At 38.1% G+C, this 22,541-nt stretch overlaps 3 protein-coding genes and 1 pseudogene across 5 annotated transcripts; 1 reads left to right on the forward strand and 3 right to left on the reverse strand.

The window, feature by feature from the left end:
- Positions 1-702: 702 nt before the first annotated feature.
- On the reverse strand, positions 703-5,419 carry CAX2 (cation exchanger 2). The gene is made up of 13 exons (XM_021971118.2): positions 5,239-5,419; positions 4,568-4,741; positions 4,148-4,405; positions 4,006-4,073; positions 3,890-3,918; positions 3,013-3,209; positions 2,720-2,932; positions 2,383-2,517; positions 2,019-2,135; positions 1,895-1,948; positions 1,508-1,624; positions 1,167-1,263; positions 703-1,062 (listed from the first exon to the last, which is right to left on the reverse strand). The coding sequence occupies exons 2-13, from the start codon at positions 4,610-4,612 to the stop codon at positions 1,040-1,042; spliced, it is 1,353 nt and encodes a 450-aa protein (XP_021826810.1). The 5' UTR covers positions 4,613-4,741; positions 5,239-5,419; the 3' UTR covers positions 703-1,039.
- Positions 5,420-7,631: 2,212 nt separating this feature from the next.
- On the reverse strand, positions 7,632-8,199 carry LOC110767543 (glycine-rich protein / oleosin). The gene has a single exon (XM_021971119.2). It carries the CDS (start codon positions 8,133-8,135, stop codon positions 7,734-7,736), a length of 402 nt encoding a protein of 133 aa, XP_021826811.1. The 5' UTR covers positions 8,136-8,199; the 3' UTR covers positions 7,632-7,733.
- Positions 8,200-10,537: 2,338 nt separating this feature from the next.
- LOC110767519 (seed imbibition 1) lies at positions 10,538-14,675 on the reverse strand. Its single transcript, XM_021971083.2, has 13 exons — positions 14,344-14,675; positions 13,862-14,121; positions 13,651-13,741; positions 13,389-13,437; positions 13,166-13,257; positions 12,972-13,079; positions 12,726-12,860; positions 12,225-12,635; positions 11,982-12,123; positions 11,807-11,874; positions 11,576-11,710; positions 11,274-11,491; positions 10,538-11,171 (listed from the first exon to the last, which is right to left on the reverse strand). Exons 1-13 carry the CDS (start codon positions 14,532-14,534, stop codon positions 10,798-10,800), a joined length of 2,274 nt encoding a protein of 757 aa, XP_021826775.1. The 5' UTR covers positions 14,535-14,675; the 3' UTR covers positions 10,538-10,797.
- Positions 14,676-17,373: 2,698 nt separating this feature from the next.
- Positions 17,374-18,967, forward strand: LOC110767512 (uncharacterized; annotated as a pseudogene). 2 transcript variants are annotated; one of them, XR_015836388.1, is made up of 3 exons: positions 17,403-17,504; positions 17,742-17,889; positions 18,058-18,967. The product of XR_015836388.1 is annotated as an uncharacterized LOC110767512, transcript variant X2 (transcript). The 2 variants fall into 2 exon arrangements; XR_015836387.1 differs by lacking the exon at positions 17,742-17,889 and having other exon boundaries at positions 17,374-17,504.
- Positions 18,968-22,541: the final 3,574 nt, after the last annotated feature.

Below are 22,541 nucleotides of genomic sequence, written 5' to 3' on the forward strand. Positions count from 1 at the left end.
AGAGAAATGTAACTTTAATTTTTCAAAATTCATGATTTGTCATCTAACTTTAACACCATCCAATTTTCCATCCATTTTAATGGTATTTTAGTCTTTTATATTTTTAAGGGTATTTTAAAAATGGAAAAATCATTATAGAAAAAGTTTATACATGGTCAAAGAGAGAGAGAGAGAAGAGGGGGATGGGGGGTCCTATGAATTTGTTTTGGGGGCGGGTGGGGTTGGGATGGGGGAGAAAGGGAGAGAGAGGTCTCTGTTTTCTCTATTTCTTTTCTTAAAAATGGAAAGACTAAAATACTCTTAAAAATGGATGGAAAATTAGATAGTGTTAAAGCCGGATGACAAATCATGACTTTTGAAAAATTAAGGTGACATTTCTCTTAAATTTTTCTTTAAGGTGACAAATTGAAAATGAGGTATAAGTTCGGGTGACAATTCGATAATTATCCCTCCATGGATGTGATGTTATGCCTAGATGGGAAAGGAAGACAATCGACTACAGAGTAACATAATTCCCAAAAATAAAAAAAGTTTTTACCACGAATGAAAAGATAGAAGAACCACTTTGGCCAGCACTTTACCCCTTACAGGCCAACCCGGTGTGAGCGGGGATTAGTCTGGGTTGTGGTTAAGGCTTAAAGGTGCCACCCATAGTTGGGGCCCATCCGGGACCACCTTGTGGTTCAAACCAAAAAAAGTAGATAGAAGAACATGTTTTTCCTATGTAAAATTCACCACTCCCCTCATCTTATTCAAGGTTTACATCCAAGCCAGAGCTCAGCAAGATACCTGCTTGATAATATTCATTGAACAAAACAAGCAGAAGTTGGCCAAAAGCTAAAAAGCAGGTGAAAACTCGTATATATATATATATATACAAACAGGATGATGATCCAAATTATTTGCAGAGCAACCCGCAGCTTCGTGGACTATGTTTCTAATTGCGCATCATCTCCAATATCACATCTCATTCCGTATGTAGTCGGTCCTCGAATAGACTCGATTGTCTGTTTATAGTCGTCTTCAACATCTTCCACAACTACGTTTTCGATTGTGTTTCATCTGCAAGATTATGAACAATATGTCAATAAATAAACTTTTAGCACACAGCATGCTCAGTATAAACTATTCAGCAGTTAAAATGGAGGTCTAATTTAAGAAGAGACCTGCTGGAGAAGGATCTACATGAACAAAGAAACTTGCGGCGACTATCAGATAACAAAGAATAAGCATCAACCCCTTGAAGTAATTAGAGGTTCCATCCTGTAACCAATCATGGCCGACAAATAAGGAATGTTACAATTTTGAAAAAGGAAAATATTACAATGACCAAAAAATTTATATTTAAAAAATAATGTTATGAACTTGTTCAAAAATTCAAGCTCATTAGCACAAAAATGTGGATTCAGGCAGATAATCGACTTCAAAAGTGCTGCAACCCATTTTAAATTCAACTCCAAATATATCAAGTGATTTTGTCCTTAATCACAGGAATTCGAATGTATACCTGCAGCATAAAGGCTACAACTAAGACAGTTATAAAAAGTGTTGCTGTCTCAAAAAGCTGAAAGTTCAAGTCCATAGGGCGCCCCATAATCCACCCAACAACTACACAAAAAGGAATCTGCAACAATTAAAACATAAATTTTTTTAGATATTTATATATGCCAAATCATGATTAATTATCACAATTAACCTGCACAATCATCAACAGGGATGATAATATATACAATTTACAATAAAGAGTGGTATGTATCTCTCTGCAAGAAATCGGACGCCAACTGCCAATCAAGGAAAAACAGTATACACACAAAACAATAGTTTTGAAACATAATAGACATTTTTTCATAAGAACCATTAAATGGACATTAAAAAGCATCAGATGAGTACCCACCCCAAACATGGATATCTGCGTTGATGACCCTATTGCCACTCCCAAAGAAATGTCCTATAGAGAAAATCACGGTTAGTGCAACACAAATTAACAAAAACAAGAAGTCAAAAAACTTGAGACTTACAAGCTTGTCCTTCATGGCAAACATAATCGCGCTTGCATGCTCTGCAGCATTACCCACAATTGGGAGCAAAATAACACTGATAAATGCAACTGGCAAGTTCCATGCTACAGATGCTCCCTACAAATCAATCATCCAACCTCAAAGCTCATTAATCATAATAGCAACAAGACAAAGAGTTTCCAAACTTTCACCATACTTCCATCCCATTGAAATCCTTAGTAAAAATAATTTTCCCATGAAAACTCTTGGAAATCAACCACTTGCAATGTAAAAGGCAGGAAAGAGAGGAAAAAACGAAGGGGGAAAGAAATGTTTCTTTAGATGTAGTGGTCTAAAGAACCCAAGTACAACATCTTCCGTTTACCTCTATGGCATTAACTAAATATTCCGATAGGATTGAGATCCAAGCCGTCATTATTGAAAGCCAAATTATTGATTCCCATTTAGAGATCTCAGGAGCTTCATCATCATCTGAGTTCTCTTCATTCTGACTCACTTCCTGAGTTCATATCATACATACCACCACAAAATTCATTAAGTTAATACTTAATAGAGTAAATGGTGCTAAAAGTCGCATTGACAATTTCAAACTCGAAGGATGAACAAATTAAAATATTGAAAATATTAATAACAATGACGATGGTGATAATAATAATAAAAGGAAATTATTTGCACACAAAAAGAAAAGACCCTCAACTAACCTCATTTAGAGGAACATACAGATTCTTTTGACTCTTTAACTGGAAGAAAAGATATGTGGCATATGCCAGAAGCATGATGCAACTGCTAAATCTTGAAAGTGCCAACTCTGACTTCCCAAAATGCACCTCAGTGTGAGTATAGTGCAAAACAGCTGGAAAAAGTAGGCCCATGACTGCCATTAACAGCAACCCTGAGTTCACAACAGCAGTTGCCTGCCCAGTATACATAAGCTTCAGAGAGAGATAAAAGGATTTGAAAATTCTAGAGAAAAGAAAAGAGTTGATATGTTTACCTTGTTAAACACCTGTTCCTTCTCATGAAAAACAAGCCCACCACTGAAGAATGCACAACCAAGCACCAGCAGCATGTTTGACAGAATAGAACCTAACAATGACTGCTGAACAACGCGTAACATTCCACGTTTCAGTGCATAAATTGATATAATCAGTTCTGTTGCATTTCCAAAAGTAGCATTTAAAAGACCCCCAACTGCAAGTTCCAATTTGATATATCAAAAATTGAACTAGAAGGAAAAATAACCATTTTATAAGACATTAACAAGACACTACAACATTAATTATACAAGGATAAAATCTCAAATGCTTAGGCACAAGTATGAATGCAACGTTCAATGTAGCACACCACAGTTTTAATGACAACAGGAAAATACATATATATTATGCATGTTGTATGTATATAACTGGATAAATTGTTGATAAAAAAAAAATAATGAACAAAGAAAACTGGAGATATTTGTTATACCATTCCGTTACTACATGAACTTGAATTCCTTCACACCCAAAAAAAAAAGGAAATAAAAGAAAGCAAGGAGGTAAACAGACTACGAAAAAGGCATGCATCTCCGCTGTTACATGTATAAATTGCAGATTTCTATTAAATTGTCGCTGGAGCAATGAGATCAAGATCCTTTCCTCAAAAGAATGCAACCTAGATTATGTTTAATTTCAGCAAGATATCTTTTCCATTTTTTTTTTCCAACTTCTTTCAGAAATATCAAGCAAAAGTCAACTCTCACACAGATATGAAAGAAACGCATATTTAGATTTCCAGCTCCAGTATAGCAATTGAAAAATTTGATTGAACAATCCAAAAAGGATTAAGAGGTAAGAAGTAACCGATTAGGAATAAAAGAACAAGGAAAACATTACCAGTAGCTCCAGTATAGAACGCCAGCTGCCTATAAGAGCAAAAATAAAGTTCACTTAGCTTCTTAAGAATTCAAGTTACTAGGATACAGCTGGAAAAGAGGGATAAAGGTACTTACTCTGTAGCATAACCTAAACGCTCGGCTAAAGGTGTTATGCCCAACAAGCTAAAGAAAAAGACCCAGCCCTGCAGTTCACATCCACAAATTAGAAACATAATTGGGCAATGCAATGAGCAAAGAAGGGAAAGTTGCAACTCACATTATGGCCAGTTAACTTATATACAAATATCGCTAGAGGTCCAAAAGGCATAAGCAAGTTGAGCTTAGTTGAGAAAACTACAGTCTTTATGCTTCTACATATATTTCTCCACACTTTATCACCACTAGCTTGTGAACCTCGTGAAAATGAGCATTCCCCCACTGCTTGTATAGAATGTGTCTTTTGAGCCTCAGCCCCCGGAGTAAAAAGACTCTCATCCTCAAATTCATGTATTGAACTGTTGTCCAGTGATTCCATCTGTTACAAGAAACACCATGACATTCAAAACCATCACTTAAAGATGATTTCCAGTGCCTATGCAGGAATGACATTACATTATTTAGTTTGAGTTACATTACGTAGGCAAAAAAAAAAAACGTGACAAAGTTATAGTTATAGAAGAAAGCAAATAAAACTCACTTCAAGTTGAGACTGGATTTCAAGCCCTTGTAACTTATAATTCATCTTCTTTTATAAGATACGCAATGATTCATCAATACGATAAAAAATGGCATCGATGCACGAAGGTCTTAGTGTACATTCTCAAAGATGCGACAAAAGGTTCAAAATGTTCCAGCCAAGCTTGATGATGTACTGCAAAAAATTGGAATTCAAAGATGAAGCGTACCTCATAAACACAATTAGATTCATAATGTATCAATAACTCAACACTAAAGGATACGAAAACTCCCACAAAAACCAAACTTTAAAGTTTGTTCCTTCTACTATGAAACTGTAGTCTCAATCCTAATTCTGGTGTTCCAACTCCAAGACTCCATTTAATCCATATAAAGGGTAGAATAAATTCTTTCTTTTGCATATTGCTCCCGCTCTAGAACTCAGAATAAACAACAAAAATGCTGAAAATGGAACTGGGTCGGAATCAAAATACGAAATTTAAAGTGGGTTTTGAAAGAACTAGAATTAAATTCACTATACTCGAATGGGAATTGGTGGGTTCTTGAATATGAGGGAGCAGTAACCTTAACATTGCCAATCTCAAACAATCTCAGCAGCAGGAAGCAACAAAGTGAATGAACAAACAGAGAAAGAAAGGAAAACAGAACACAAAAATTGAATGTATCACGTACTTGATTGTTGCTATTATTAGCAAAGAAATTGAATTTGCGAGTCTCTGCCTCTCTTCTTTCTTTATTGTTTGTTGGGTTTTCTTGTCCTCCTGAGGAACTGTTGGAAGATTGGATCTTGCTTCTCTTCTCTTGCATTCACCAGACAGTTTCGTAAAGCATAACTTTGGTTGATACGTCAACGCACCGTCCCCGCAAGCGCGTTCAATAAAATATCCAATTGGTGCAGGCAAACGACATGTCGTGTTTGTATCTACAGTTAAGTAAGTTGTTAACCGATGGCGGTAATAGGGTATGACACTATTCCGTACCTTCACCTCAGCCTATCTCCATCTGTTTGATTTATAAATATAGGAAAAAACTCTACCTTTTACTTTATATATATTTAAGTTAAGGGTTATTCGCAGCAATGGTCCCTCAACTATACCCGTAGTTACACTTTGGTCCATCAATTCAATTATTAGTTTTCGGGGTCACTCAACTAGGTGCTTTGTTGCACCAGTAGTCCTTCCGTCAAGTTTGTTAAATTTTCTATCAAAAGTGAGGGTAAATTCGGAAATTCATCCACAAGAATCAAATAATAAATAACCAAAAACCCAAATTCATCCATTAAACCCAAATAATGGTATAGCCGCGCGGCTATACTATTTATGAAAAATGAAAGAGGCCCGCCTGGCGTCTAGCGCCCATTTCAATTCCTCCGTACTCGCATAACTCCTTGCCATCAACCCTCCACCATTGTTGTATTTCCAAACCCAAATCACCTACCTCCCAAGCCCCCCCTCATCCCAGCCACCACACCGTATCTCCAAACCTTCTCCGCCCCATGCCTAGCCACAAACCCATCCTCATTGTAACTCTCTGTCTCTCAGCTCCCTGGCATAGATGACGGCGAATACAAACAAAATTGAAACTTGTAAACTGTACGATTCTTACATGGTGGAAAGCGAGGTCGGAGATGGAGAGAGGGTGAGGGGGTAGGCGAAGCCACTCGGGGTTGCTGTGGGGTTGATGGCTGGGTTCGTCGTCGTCGGAGAGTGGGTATGGTGGTCCGATTGCGTGGGTTGTATGCTTGTCTCTAAATTCAATTCCAAATGGTGTGAATTCGAATTCAAAAGTTTAGGGGGGCAGAAAATGGGAGGGGAGAAGAATACTGCGGGGGAGTAGGGGGAGGATGGGTTTGGATCTGTGATGGAGGAGGGGGGTTGGGTCTGTGGGTTCTGGGTTCGTTTGGGGGTTGGAGCTTGCAGGTTCTGGTTATGGAGGAATTGGGGGAGAAGAGGGGAGAAGAAAACGGCGGGGGAGTAGGGGGAGGATGGGTTTGGATCTGTGATGGGGGAGGGGGGCTGGGTCTATGGGTTTGGATCTGTGCTTGTTGAGATGGAATCTGATGGTGGAGAATTTGTCAGGTGTCGGGAGTGAAACAAACCCCCTTGAACAAACCCCCAAATTGAAAACTGCAGGTTGAGCACAACACGAAAACTACATACCAGCCCTTGAACGACTGAGCTGGGTCTGAAGGCTCGGAGGCGGCTAAGGTGGGGGAGATTGGAGCTGAAGAAGGCTAACTAAAAAGTCAGATTTGCCCCTCACGAATCTATGAGATTCTCACAGATGCTTGCCACGTCATCATTTTAAACGGAAAAAACTAACGGACTTGACAGAAGGATTGCTGGTGCAACGAAACACAGAGTTGAGTGACCCCGGCAACTAATAATTGAATTGATGGACCAAAGTGTAACTACGGGTATAGTTGAAGGACCATTGCTGCGAATAACCCTTAAGTTAATAAGCATCAACACGGTCTAATTTAATAAAAAAGGTCTTAATTTACAAACTAGAGCTTTCCAATTCGAAATTCGAGTGTATGTAATGATACTATTGGAGCGTTTAATTTTTAGATATTTTTACCTCAATTTCAGAGATAACCAATTCTAACTATAAACTCTTCCCTTATTTGGTTTCCTTTAGATAAAAATTTGTAAACTTTTTAAATTTTAGGCCTACGGTTTTGTTAGGATTTTTTACCCAACCTAACTTTATGGGTCCGATCCATTTTACTTGTTTTAGTATATGATGAGAGTTGGATGCTATAAATCAATATTATAGGGCATTGTTTTTTTTTCTTCCTAATTTGTTGTAAGTGAATAAAAGAGGAACGAAAAAAATCAGCTTTTTATTATTTTAATAATAAAAATGATATTATACTTCAATACTCCAGCCAATTCATGTCTAGAAATTAGAGGATAATGTCTAGAAATTAGAGGATATTACAGACATCTCGAACCATCTTATAATTGGCCATATTCTATGTAGTACAGGGCATTTTTCCCTTCCTTTTTCAGGTTTGTGGGTGTTCATTTCCAATCATCCCATGAAAATTGTTAATCATTCCATTTATTTTTACTAGACACTGAGAATATATCTTATTGAATTTGGAGCAACTTTTACAGGGACAAAGAAAACCAACACACAGCTATCTACACAACTAATAAGTTCTAGCCTCTACTAGTGATCATGACGTCTTGCTCTTTCCCATGCTGCAAGAACCCAGCCCAATCTTTTCCTTGTTCCTTCAATCTCTCGGCCACACCACCACCAAATCCCAAAAGACTTGTGCCTCCAAGCTCCTGAAAAATCCACCCCAAAGTAGACATGCCTGTGAGGGCCATGGCTCCAGCCACAGCAAACCCAACCACTGCTCCCACAAACACAAACCCAGAAAAAAACAGCAGAGGGCTGAAGATCAACAGAAGTGGTGAGCTCAAAACCATAAGCGTCACTGAGGCCAAGAAACTGAACCCCATCAAGAACACAAGCGACCCTCCAATTGCCAAGCCTCCCATGGCTGCCAAGACCACCTTGGTGCCTGAGGCCTGCTGCTTCCCATGAACCTCCATTGGGTTTTGCTTTTTCTTTTTCTTTTTGCTCTTTTGCTGTGATCTTTTTGGCTGTGTGGTTTTGAAATTGTACATGAAAGTGTGGTTTTATATTTGGTGCGTGGAGGCTTTCGTTACGTGTTGGTTTCATTTCTGATGTTATGTGGCAACTGTTGGAGTTCATGTGGGACAGGTGGCAACGGGTACTGTGACACGTAGGTTGCTGCTGCATGTGAAATGGATAATTCTTGTTGATAGGTCTGTTCTAGAATTTGTTTGAGAAGGAAGGATAACAAAGTCAAAGCCCCTGCAACAACTACACAAGACAAAGTAATTATATTAAGACACTTTTAGCATAAATTTTTGTGGTTAACTGTAATCAACTGCTAAATCATTTTGACTGATTAATTTGATCAGGAAATAGTAGCTCCAATCAAATATCAAACGGCCGGATATGCATGCCAATACAGGATAAGGTTTAGAAACTCTGTAGTTTCAGAAAGCATAAGTCTGTAAGCATGTTAAGCTCAAAGAGATAAGGGGGCAGCTGCAGAAAAAATTGTGTGAAACAGGGATAACATTCCGGCCAATCACGGTATGTAAATGCGTGATAACTTTTTCACTTAGCATACTGTAATTGGCCTATTTCCATTCTACACAAGTGTTTCTTGTAGTGCTTAGAATGGAATGGCATTTCAATGACTTTAAAGAAGACAGCATGCACTTTCCTTGATTGAAGCTAAATGATTCAAACGAAAACCCTTCCTAACACTGTCAAACTTTTTTTAGGTTGTAATGTTTTAATTTTCATGTTGTCACAAATATGTGCAGAAAATAGAAAAAAGTGAATTATAATGTATTACGCATTTATCTTGAAACGTTTGTTCTTGTCTTTGAGGTCTTTTGTTTTGTTCTGATGCCTTTTCATTTTGTTCAATGCTTGTGCCTTCATTGTACTTTTGGTGGTTTTACCTTCCTCTGCAGTTGACTTCATTCGAGAAGGTTAAGGAAGTAGATGAGTTCTTCAAAGTCCATCCCAACCCCTCGATAGCTTTGAGTGGGCACAGATTAGTGTTTGGAGTGAGAAACATCTTGCCTATATTTTGCAGGAGTTGGCTCACCGGAAATACTAGGCTCTATATTTAAGCTTCTTATGTTATGGAAGGAGAGTGACGGTGACATAGAGACCTACACCGATATAAATATTCGAATATTTAAAGAGTACAGCCGCGCGGCTATACTATTTATATATTCGAATGGTATCGCCGCGCGGCTATACTGTTTAAATATTTGTAGCGTATAGCCGGGCGGCTATACTATTTAAATATTCGAAAATATATTCAAAGCGTATAGCCGTCCGGCTATACTATTTAAATATTCGAATATATTCGGCGAGTATAGCCTATTTAAATATTCGAATATATTCCCAGAGTATAGCCGTGCGGCTATACGGTTTAAATATTCGTATATATTCAAAGAGTATAGCCGCACGGCGAAACTGTTAAAATATTCGAATACATTTAACGAGTATAGCTTAAATATTTGAATATATTCGCGGAGTATAGGCGCGCGGCTAGACAATTTAAATATTCGAATATATTCAAACAGTATAGCCGCGCGGCTGTACGGTTTAAACATTCTATTTAAAATTCATAAGTGTATCATTTTTAGGAATGCATTGTGCTATACTATATAAATCCCTTGCTTCATCAAGCCACCCCATTACAAAAGTTCTGAAACCCTAGAAGAAAAGTATAAAGGGAGAGGAAGCTCAGGAAAACTATACACCATGTTAAAAGGAATAAACACCACCACCACCCATCTTAATATGTTACAAACACAACTTCTTCACTCCTGCAGCCATCGCCAACATCATCAATATTAATAATAGAGGGAAAAAAATATACTCTCGAAAGAGGAATACCTAAAATAAGTCTGCTATTCAATTTACTACTAAACTGGTATGACATCATTCTTTGATGCATCATCACATCTAAAAACAATACCCTGAAGGCTAGCTGGAAAGATACATTTGGCCCAATTGGAAGATGAGAGTGGCGGTGAGGGTTTCCTTGTATGCGCATAAAGCAAAGCCACTCAAACCCACAAAGCTTATCTGTGGACTCTATCTAGCGTTTTGTTTTTTGGAATGGTTCCTTGGATTTTCTTTAACAATTAAGCCGGTCAACTTGCATCACTCCAACATAATAATAATAATAATAATTTGATTGGTAATAAGGAGATAGCTAGAAAGTTATTGGTAATATAGTTAGATCCTGGTTGTTTGTGTCTGTATGTGTCTGGGGGTTCCTTTCTGTATACAATATATTCATATTGTCACAGATATGTGAAACAGAAAATAGAAAAGAGTGAATTATATGATCATTAAGATTGGGTTGGGTTGGGTTAGGGGAACAAAGAGAAAAAGGAACCTTAGGCTCATAAATAAATGGAAACTTGTTCCAATTTTGAGGAATACAACTATAAGCCATGCAGGCAACAATGGCAGACTGCATCTCTTCCAATTTTAATTAAAACAACTACAAGCCATGCAGGCATAATGGCAGACTGCATTTCTCTCCCAGTGTAATCAACACAACTACAAGCTACAACCATTTTCTTCTACAGAAGCTCCTAACAGAACACTCATACTACTACAACTCATAATTCATATATATGACCTTTAAAACTCAATGGTTATGTTCCAAAGGTGCAATTCTTTCTCTGGCACTCTCAAAGCAATGCTGACCAAACCAGATTTGTCTTCATATCCAAACTCTACTTCCTCTGAATCAACTGTTATCTTCTTGGGTCGAGCTGATGCATAGGCTCCAAATACGCCACATCCGCAAACTTTCAGAACAACTGCTGTACTTGTTTTAGATTCAAACTCTTTTATGGCTCCCCCAGAATTGAACATCTTGATTAGGCCTATGGGAGCAAATTTTACACCACCACTGGACAATTCCTTAACAGGAACCACTGTGAAAACTTCGTACTCTCGGGATTTTAGTGTTATCGGCATGGATGCATCCTTGGGAAGATAGGACACCTCTCCTGCAATTTATATCAATGAATTTGGTTAGTTTACTTAAGAACTATATGGTACTAATAAAACACGCAGAGTGTACAAGAGCAAAATCAAAATGCTAAACATACCACCAAGATGAGAAAATATGACAGCATCCCCAGACCATTTGTCATCTGCAACCTTAGGCAGATAATCAACATCTTTAGCCCTAACAACCCCAGTCATTGTTCCCGGCTCTAGGTCATGGATGAGGTTCGTCTTCCCAACCTTACACCACCCAGCTCCCTGGCAATTGAAGACCCCCACAACTCCAGTACAATCGTTCAGATTCCATATCTTCAGAAGACTACAATACCAAAATTTAAATCAGAAAAACAGCATTGTTTTGAAAAAACGAAACCACAAAACAGTGATAAAATATTTTTCGAACCTTTTCCCATCCCGGGCAGGATCAGAAAATAAGCAATCCCTTGTTGGTCTTCCTGGAAGTTTAGCCCTTAAGATAGAGCCATCAGGAAGTACGAGCTTCTTCAGAAGATCGAAGTCATGCTGCCCAGGCTTGTCACTGCATCACATATAGATACACCATTATTAATTGACTTTGTCTGGTTGATCATTTTCACATCAGAAACTGGCATATTTTCATAACTGAAGACCATACCTAACATAAATTGCACATCCTCCAACTGCACGAGCTGCTCCATGATATTCAGCCATCGGGTGCAGGCTCTAACATTCGGAACAATTCCAAAATAAGAATCCGAAAATGCAAAAATGAAAAGAACCATAAGTGAATACTTGAAGTTCAAACTATAGATCAGAGTTTGCTTGCTTACATGAAACATATCCCAATCTGGCTGCATAAACTCCCCAAGGAAAACAGTGTTATAAGCAACTGATGCAATATGAATTGTGTGGGATGCTGGATCTCTAGGCCAGAAATCATCTGATGCCCTTATAACAGCTGTCCGCTTCACACTAAAAAATTCAAGGCCATACCATAATATCATTAAAGTTAATAATTCACAGGATAGAACAAGAGCTACTATTGAACAGACAGATCTGACACAAATTTTTACCTGTATAAACCGTCTGTGTTGTGACTCATACAAGAAATGATACCATTGTCAGGAAAGTTTCTAGCAATAGACGTTTCTAATGCTTGATGGTATTTTCTTGAAAGTTTCACCCTTCCACCATGGCCTGCCCCTAGAGTTTCAAGAATGTTCTGAACATCAACTTTGACTCCATCAATACCGGCTGATGCGAGATAAGAATGCAGTTCATCATAAAAGTTGAAAACTTTCTCAGGATTCACAAGGCCAAGCCCATTTGTGGTAATACTTTTCAAGGCATCACAATGCTCATTAGACTCAATTCCTGGAGATGAAATAGGGTAGGACAACTTGGAATCGTAGTGTTTCATTTCAGTAGCACCAGGTCTAACACCACCCCAATATCCAGTTATAGCATGCCACACATAAGCATACCTGGAAATTTGAGAAACAAACAGAATTAATCTCTAATCAACTAAATGATTATCACAGCCAAAGTCAGAAAATTCGAATATTATGACTCACTTCAAAGCGTGTTTTTCTTTAATTTCGGTAACAATGTGGCGAAGGCCCAAAGCAGGATCCTCTACTCTGTGACCCTCTTTACCATCCTTCTGAAATTTGTGGTTTTCTTTTATGTTTGTTAACCTGTTTGCAAAGCTGAAAAACAAGAAAATAACAAATGTAATTATGTAAGAAAACCTATAAGCCAATCAACACATAAAGGTGAAAAAACATCAAAATGATAGTACTGTGGACCAAAGTGCTCACTTTGCTGCGTTATCAGCTTCATATCCAATACCAGAGGAATCCATGCCGACTGACTGCCATCCGTCATCAATGATAACAAACTTTGGAGGTACTCCACCATCTTCTAGGCTGCGAAAGGACAAAACAGTTGTGACCGTCTGCATAATGCTAACACCGAGCATTGAAGATACTGTCCACAATGAGAAAATCAGTACCTCTGTAATCCTTGCTTCAGGCCCTCTGAAGTCACATCAGTGTAGAAAGCATCCCATGTGCACCACCCAAACCAGTTCAACATGTCTGGCATCTGTAAAATAAAGCATAAGTGATTTAGAAATGATCAAACAAATAAATATATTCACCTTCTTTCTGGACAAAAAGAAAAGACAAATTCAATCCGCAAGTTAAAGAACTGAGGAAAAAAAAAAATCAAATTACCTTCTTCCTCTCGCGATGAGAAAATGTCTGTAAATGTTTTTCCACAGTCCTGTGTATAGTTAAAAATAAAACTAAGTCCTGTGACAGTCCCAATTCAATATCTTTGTCCTAAAAATGGTTCTATTGGAAATTTCCATTTTTTGTTTCCTTCTTAAAATTATAAACTGAAGATAAGGATTACTAGAATCTTAAATTTCAACCAAAATTTAAATTGGCCACTGTCACATTAAGATCATGAGTCGAAATAACAGCTTGAACTTACTTCACAGAATCTGTGATGACATCAAATGGGTCCGATCCGGCTCCAACAAAAACCAAATGATTACCCTCAAACCCATCAACAGCAGGATCTCCTACAAAACCCAGAATTTTCATAATCCCAGAACCAACCAAAAATGCTTCTAAAAGAACAAGAAGTATATGAAAAACCTTCCCTCTTTTTAAAATTCAAAATCATTCTCCTTTTCACTTACCACTTTCTAGGCAGATTTCAATCTCATTAAGTTCATTCCCTTGAAGAACAGCCCTGAAGTCCCCTTCAAGAATTGGTAGGAAAACTGTATAAACTGCAGATTGATCCACCCCATCTTTGCTTCCTTCACCAAAATCAGAACCCTCCTTTGTCTCAGCAATCAAAAACTGAGTCTCAAAGGGAACATCTTGGCCACTTGTGCCCATCCTCTGTGTCATCCACCATAGTTTAAACCGAAAAACACACATAAAACGCAATCCACTGCACACAAAAAATCACATATACTTCAACATCAACATGAAATTAAGCCACAAATCCACTTACCACATTGAAATCACAAGTGAAAAAGAAGATAAACTCATTCAAGTTTGCTAATTGCATTAACCTCAACACACAATCAAGACACAAATTCAAATTACAACACTTGGCCACATTGCAAATAACAATTAAAAAGTGAAAAATGAAGATTAAAAAAAAACTTACTCAAGTTTGCCAATTGGAAAGACCCTGCGACTACCAATCTGATCAGATTGGACCCCAATGAAAGCCCCGTTGGTCAGTGCACCACCAGAGGCTGGAGTAACAACAACGTTGTCATGAACATCAGACAACACTTTGTTCCCCAACACCATCAAGTTCCCATCTTCAACACAAATCCCAGCCCCAACCGTCATCTTTGATCTTCCTCCTCTTCCTCTGCTGCAAAAACTCAACCAAAAACTACACTAGAAATCTGAGTGAAACAACAAAACAATGCCTGCCCAACAGCAATAATGCAATTGGATTGCAGGGTGGTTACGAAGACGGATAAAACTATAGGGGTATTTATAGCCCGGGAAGAACTGTCGTGTTTAACTGAAAAGGAGTTGTGCAAATTTGAATTTTGCAATCTAGGGACTCCGTGGAAACCGGGAAAAGCCCCTCCTCGGTTGTCGTGTCCCACGTAAACAAAAATATCTTTGTTGGCGGGGGAGTACATTAATTTATATCTGGTATGCGTTGCTGTAACATGATGTCCTGTCACATTTTTAATCATAGAGTTGTATTATTGGATAACTTTTCCATTTAGCCACTTTTTTGTGCTAAAGTTCGAATCTCATTCTGCGCTAATTAGACCAATTTAAGATACTTTACAAGTATAAAAATAAAAAAAAACACGCATTTTGCATCTAATGTCGAATCTTATCTCTGCAAATTATGTCAATTTAAAACAATTTACCCCCTATAAATAAGAAGAAAAAAATTGATGGAGTTGTATTATTGGATAACTTTTCCATTTTTTTGACAGACATAAAGTTAGGCCTTTTTTGGACCGTAATTACATCGCATGCATGTGAACCCGGTCACCTGCCAAGTAGCCAATCTTTGATTATTAGCCGTCAGATGTATAGGTGGGGACCACCCTGCTTATTCTGCTGAATCAGAATTTTTTGTCATATAAGGTGCACGCACAGTTACGCAGCATGTGAATTTGAGTGATGGTCAAGAGATCAATTGGGTTTCGCCATTTTTCGGGATGTGGTTGATCAGAATAGTTGGAGTGGGCCCGCAGATTGACCAACGGTCGTGATTGGTATTGATCCACGTGGATGCACACGAGAAGCACTGGATTATTTTGTGAAAAATATCCACTTCGTATGACCAATTATGTGACTTCCCGGCGGCGCATGCAAAAGTGGCGGTTTTAAACGTTGAAGGGTTCAAATTCAACAACAACAAAATTCTGAGGGAAAGAGAATAGGCAAGTTATCCAATGAGCTCAAAGTCACATGAACCCTACCACGCGGCATGTGATGAATGGCTAGATAGAATGTCCTTCACTAATTTGTACCCAATAACTTGAGGACAGCTCAGTCTTGGTAGGTAAGGGCTCTGAATTTGATTGTAGGATACAACGTTGGCTTTTAGCTGGAAATACGTGGACCTGACGTGGAAACTCAAAATTGCAGCCAACTTATCATAAAGAATTCAGAAATGTATACGTGGCGCAACGTGGGATAATGCATAAAAACAGCTCAAATCCTAGTTGGAATTCATGTCACAACACGCTTGGCCTTTTCACAAGCAACGCCCAGGCAGATTGAGACATGGTCAGTAGTCCAATAGAATGCAAATTACTTTAATGATAATTAATGTGGCCACGTTTATGCAAATTCTGCAGTCCATACTAGGGCCGACTGTGATCTTTAGTTGCGTGATCATATATGTAATGAATCGCTCCATAGTCTAGTTTTACAGCCAAATAACAATTGTAGTGCAAATATAATTACAAAAACAAGTCCTAATCTTATATTAGTTCACGTGGTTAAAAGTATTATTTCTACATTCAAAAAGGCCGTGTCTTCAAATCACTTCCCCTAATAATACTTTTATGTGCATGTCTATATCCTAGGAACACTGGTATGTGTAAGTGTAACAAATGTGCACATAAAAGTAGGAGGGAGTTGGTTGGCATATAAAAATAAGGACGTGACAACATCTCCAATATGCTAAGATTGAAATTCGAAATTTGAGTCTAAATATAATAAGATTTAGGACTCAATATTTTTGGAACCAAATATGAGAATTTGAGCAATACATTTGAGATGGCCTTAACTTACAAGTAATAAGATTATGAATATTTTACTTTCTTTTTCTTTGGTTACCAATGGTTAAGGCTACAAGTCAAAACTCTTTTCTACTATGTTAAACCTGTTGGCAAGCAATTTTAATGATTGATTGACCGCATCTAAGAACATTATGGTAATTTCATCCTATTTATTTTAAACTTGCCTTACTCTCTTTAACCTCTATCCCATTTGTTCTCTTTCTCTCTCTTCTCTCAAACACAAATACTGTGCATCGAGTGAATATATCTCGATTCCATGGAGTGACACACAATAGTAGTGGGATATGTTATTGTATATATACCTCATTTTCTCAAGGTTTTCATTCCAATCCACCTTCCTCTCAGGGCATTGCGGTAGCTTTTTTTTTTTTGGTATGAACCATGAGGTGGTCCTGGATGGGCCCCAACTATGGGTGGCACCTTTAAGCCTTAACCACAACCCAGACTAATCCCCACTCACACCGGGTCGGCCCGTAAGGGGTAAAGTGTTGGCCAAAGTGGTGACTCCGTACAAGAGCAGGGATCGAACCTCTGACCTCTCTTAAGGAATGAGAGTGCCGAACCACTCACACAAACCACCTTGGTTGCATTGCCGTAGCTTTCATTCCTTGCCAATGCACCCTTTCTCATAAAAAGGGGAATTTATTCTGCTCATATCATATACAAATGTTGTAGTAGTAGAGGAGAGAAATTAAGGAAAGGGATGAATAAGAGGAAACCTAAAACATTTTTAATTCCAACCTTATCTTTCTTCTTGGATAATACTTTATTTATTTATTTATTTTTTTAATCTTTTTTTTCCAATTCACTTTTATGTAACAACAAATAAGGCCCAATCTTATTAAAAACAAAAAAGGCCCAATCCATGGAGAATCAGTCTGACCAAAAAAAATAACCCAAATCACTATTTAGAAATTAATAAAAGCAAAACTCTAGATATCCCGCTCTTCCTCTTTCGTGCCCCTCTCTCTCACATATAGACGAAGACGCAGAGGAAGAGAGAGGGAGGTCAAAATTTACTTACATCACCCTCCAGGTACTCTCTTTTTATCATAAAGGTTTAATTTTTTTCTCCAACATTCTTAAGCGTAGTAAAATTAGACTATTCGTGGCCTAAGTATTTGTGGGTATGTTAAAAAAGCAGTTGATCTTTGTATCTTTGTTGAATTTTACAGAATTTTGTGTGTGTTTTTCATTTGGGTCTCTGCCAATTTTGATGCTTGTTTAAATTGGGAAATTTTTGTCACTTAATTTTCCTTTTATTTGGAGTAAGTTTAAAGCAGGGTTTATTGAAGCACTTCGTGAAATTTAAAGTCCATGAAGCATCTGTGTAGTTTATGATTGCATCTTAGGCTGTGGATATTTCAGTTGAGGTTGTAATTGTGAGAACAGCTCTGTTTCAGTTCTCTTAGACAAGGCAGGTATAGTTTGTATAGTTTGTATTGTGTTGTATATTTTTATTGATATAAAGCTTAATTAGAATTAGAGTAGATGTTTATTGTGAGAACAGATGTCATTTTTTAGGGATTGGTAAACATGATTTCTGATTTTATGCTCAGATTTGAACAAATTTTGATTAATATTTGAAGGTTCCAAAAGTCAGAGCAGTTAAAAATGCAGTCCAATGAAGCTCTTGTTTCCATGGAAGTCGAAGCAGTTCCATCTGAACCAAGTTCAGCATCTGCGTCTTTGCCACCAAAGCCAATTTTTGAGCCTTTGAAGGCTCATGAGATGTCAGATGGTCGAGTCCAGTTCCGGAAAGTCTCTGTTCGGCCACATCGATACTCGCCTCTCAAGAAAGTATGGATGGACATATACACCCCAGTTTACGAGCAGATGAAGATAGACATTCATATGAATCTCAAGGGTCGCAAAGTTGAGTTAAAGACCAGAGCTGACACACCTGACGTGAGTAATCTACAGAAGTGCTCTGATTTTGTTCAGGCTTTCATGCTGGGGTTTGATGTGATAGATGCAATTGCCCTTTTGCGTATGGATGAGCTGTATGTGGAGTCTTTTGAGATCAAGGATGTTAAAACACTTCGTGGGGAGCACCTGTCTCGTGCTATAGGAAGATTGTCTGGCAAAGGTGGTAAAACAAAGTTTGCCATCGAGAATGCTACAAAGACGAGGATTGTGATTGCTGATACCAAGATTCACATACTGGGCTCTTTTGCAAATATTAAAGTTGCAAGGGATTCTCTTTGCAGCCTTATCTTAGGGTCCCCTGCTGGAAAAGTGTATTCAAAATTAAGAGCAGTTACTGCTAGATTGGCAGAAAGGTTTTGATTTTAGTCTGTGATACCTTAGAGAGTTTGTCTTGAGTAATGCATTTGTTATAGCCAATTATAGTTTTGAGTCTTCCGAGGATGCGTGTGGCTCTGCAAAGGTTCTAGGTATTTTTGTAACTTGATTAGACGTTACATCTTGTAAGAATTTCCCTTTTGTGGAAACATTTTGTTTGAGTTGCATTCATATTTATATTTCCGTTTCATTTTAGACTAGGCTCCTTTGTATCAAATAACAAAAAAAATATAGACTTTATGCTGGTTAGCTATCTATCCCTGATCGCCATCGCCCACTCCGCAGAGCAACTCTTCTAATGTTTGAAGGGTCATAGTCAGCACGCTTAAAACTGCAGCAGATGCAGCATCTGGTTCCTTGCCACCCAAGTCAAAGTTTGAGCCTTTGAAGGCTCATGAGATGTCATATGGTGAAATTCAGTTCCGAGAAGTCTTATGTTCCGCCACATTGTTTCTTGCCTCTCAAGTAAGCTTAAGTATTGAACGAGAATGCTCTCAAAGATAATGATTATGATAGCTGACAACAAACAGATTGGCAGATTGGTTTTGATCTGGGTTTATGATACCAAGAGAACTTGTTTTGATTGAGTTATAAGCATTTTCTATAGAATATGTTTGGGAGTACTTCTGGAAGGGCTAAAAATGCTTTAGAAGTGTTTTAGCAATACTATTCTTCTAGGAAAACTGTAAAAACTAAGTAAAATCTCTGGCCGGATCAAATATACTTGTAGTGTAAAAAATTCATTCTGAAATCAAATGCATGTGTTCTGATAGAAGATTAAACAAAGTGTAAAGGGTACAGAGATATATTAACCGGCCAAAAGAAATAAAGAGACAATTTGGCATGAAATTAAAACTAAGAATTCATGGTTTGACACAACTTCACAAGAAGTCAATCAATAAACAATGCTGACCTTAGCTAAGTTCTCACTATAACCTACATATTCTTTTTACGTCACACACTAAAAAAAAATTCAAAATCTTGCACTGACTGGTGTTAGCTATGACGTCACCAACCCTCATGCAATAACACGGGCTGGATATGCTTTTGGGCTTGACCGGGTTGGCGGCTCCAACCAGTTGCCCGGGCTGCTTTCCGCGCTAGAAGTGCTTCGCAGTCCTAGGAACCAATGAGCCACGTGAAGGACCATCAGAGGTGGGCCAAGGCTGTTGTCCATTTCCCATGCCACATGCACCACCTGTCAAGCCCACAATGAAGTATATGTAGCAATCCAATGACTGTTTTCAAATGGGCTGATTGCGCATATTAATTATTAATTCTTTTTGTAAGTCATATATGAAACAAATGTGAATATGTTCTGATGTAGGAAAAATTCATTTTTCTAAAATTTCAATTATTTTTATGTCAAAATGTTCAGAAAAATAAATCACGGAATAATAAACAAAAATTAACTCAAGAATTAACCACCAAAAAAAAAACATAGAGTTAAACGATTCTTTAACAATTTAATAAGGGTGTGGGGTCAAATTTTGAGTCAGGCAATACACGAATAGTTGTATTTTGGAAGGTGAAAATTTAAGTCTAACCCCGAATGGGTTGGAGAATGCCTAAGCATGGGAACATCTAATATTTAAGTTTCAAATTTTGCCATTAAAATGTTTCGATAGCTTCTCATTAGCTTTGTCTCTAGCAATGCAGAGGCTGGTCTACACAAATGCGGGTGATGCCATTTTGGTGTATCCACTTGTTATGGCGGCACATCCAAGAAAAGCAGCCCAGTTTGTTGTGGGGCTCTCCAATGGCGAGCTCCATGTCCTTGAGCATTTGGAAGATGAAGATAAATGGGGTATTTTTGCCGTTGGTTGACTTGGCAGCAAGTTGGAGAGCTGCGAGCCTGTGGAATCCGATGGCATTGTCCTTGGCGTGTTTTCGCTAGATAATATAGGCCTAAACATAATAATAACTCATCTCTAGATAATGTATGCTATGTAGTTTAGGCATTTGCGGCAGCAAATTTTATAAATCTAAAATCAATAATGTTATGGATCCTCAACAAAATAAACTCAGAAGTTTCTTGCAAAATTTGCAGCCATTATTTCTTTTAAGTTTCAACTATTCTTTCTTGGGCACTTGGTCTCTCTCTATGATGATCTTGACCACATTTCAACAGTCATTTTTGAGCCAAAACTCACCAATCTCTCTTTCACAATTTCATTTTGGCCAAGCCAAAAATTATAGACGACAAAGAAGAAAAGAGTGGAGACGATTGATCGGGATCATTAGTTATAAGTTTAGGCTCGAGTGGGATTGAATCTCTAAGAGAAATTAAAGATAACTCAATACATGATCTGATATGCAACTAATAAGAAATCAGAGGGCATGGTTCCTGAAATGCATATTTGCTTGAGTTACACATTACGGTCAATTTGATGAGAATTAGATTGCTGGATGTCTCAAAGGAGAATACTGTTAGCTAAAGCTATGTTTCCTTGTTTTATGGGAACATTATTTCCATGTTTTATGGGAACATTGTTTCCTTGTTTCATGAAACCTTGTTTTCTTGTTTGTAGTTGTAGGACTTGTATAAATATGTTGTAATCAATAAAAACTGATACAAGTTGAAAACCCAGAAAATTATCTTCTCTCATTTTCATATTCTCTTATATTTTCATATTCTAACTTCTCATGTTTTAGCATGGTATCAGAGCCTAATGGCTAATCCTTAAGATCCTCTGCCAAATTGAGAGTTGTTGGCGTATCTTCATGTTACTGTAAATTCTCTTGTTTCTCCTCTCCTCTATAATCAACATTTTTTTCTTTCTACCTTAGCCTTTTTCGCAGCTTCTTTTATCACTACATTTTTCTTCATTTTCTTTCCCTTCCAGTATAAAAATAAATATAAAAATTGTCACTACCTTGTTTCTGCTAAATTTCCTCTCTTTCATCTGTATGAGCAATAAGCCCCTGGGCCATGATGGCCTGATCTGTTTCCTTTGGGCAGTACGTCCCTTGATCATCATGATCCCTTTCCTCCGTGAGCTTCGGCACCGCTCACCGAGCCGTCGCCTTCCTCCGCGAGCCTCGTCACCGCTCGCCGAGGCTTCTCCAGCCAGGCCTTTGTCTCTGTCGTTGGTCCCTTTGCACAATCGTTGGTCCCTTAACTGGTGTTGTTGCTCTCTTGCACATGTGCTGACTCTCTCCATGGACTCTCTCTTTGTATTGCCGGCACTGTCCCGGCTCCTTAGCTTGCCTGTATCGCTCATGCAGCTCTGCTCAACTCTCTCTGTCTATCTCCTCATATCTTCCCTATCTCTGTCTCTCTGTATCTCTCCGTTTTTCTGAGCAGAATACTTGCTCTCTTCTCTACTGCACACTTTGGACACCTGCCTGCTTGCCCTCTGTTGCCACACGTGATGTTCCTTTTGGCACAATTTCTTTCACTTGTTTTTCGTTCCAAGTATGTCTTTTTCCCACGTGATCTGTGTCTTCTCACTGCTCATCTATTCCGCTGTTTTCCCCATTTTTTCTCTGTGTGCCAGTCTCTCTATAATGACTTCTCTTTATATTTTAAAATTGTTTTCTCACCACCGATCTCATACTTCTTATTTTATTCCCTTTTATTTTCTTAAATTATTTATTCTCCCTTGTTGCCTTTCACTTTTCTCTGTGTTACCCACGTGAAGGGTGTTTTTCTCCTCATCTCTTCGTTCTCATGCACACCACATTTGTGCCTAATGTTTTGGTGGGTATCAAAGTTTTCTGTCTACCTATTTCTCAATAAAAATATACATATGAAAAAAGTTGCTAC

This window comes from Prunus avium, chromosome 6, assembly GCF_965620075.1.
Source record: "Prunus avium chromosome 6, drPruAviu1.hap1.1, whole genome shotgun sequence".
Classification (NCBI taxonomy): Eukaryota; Viridiplantae; Streptophyta; class Magnoliopsida; order Rosales; family Rosaceae; genus Prunus; species Prunus avium.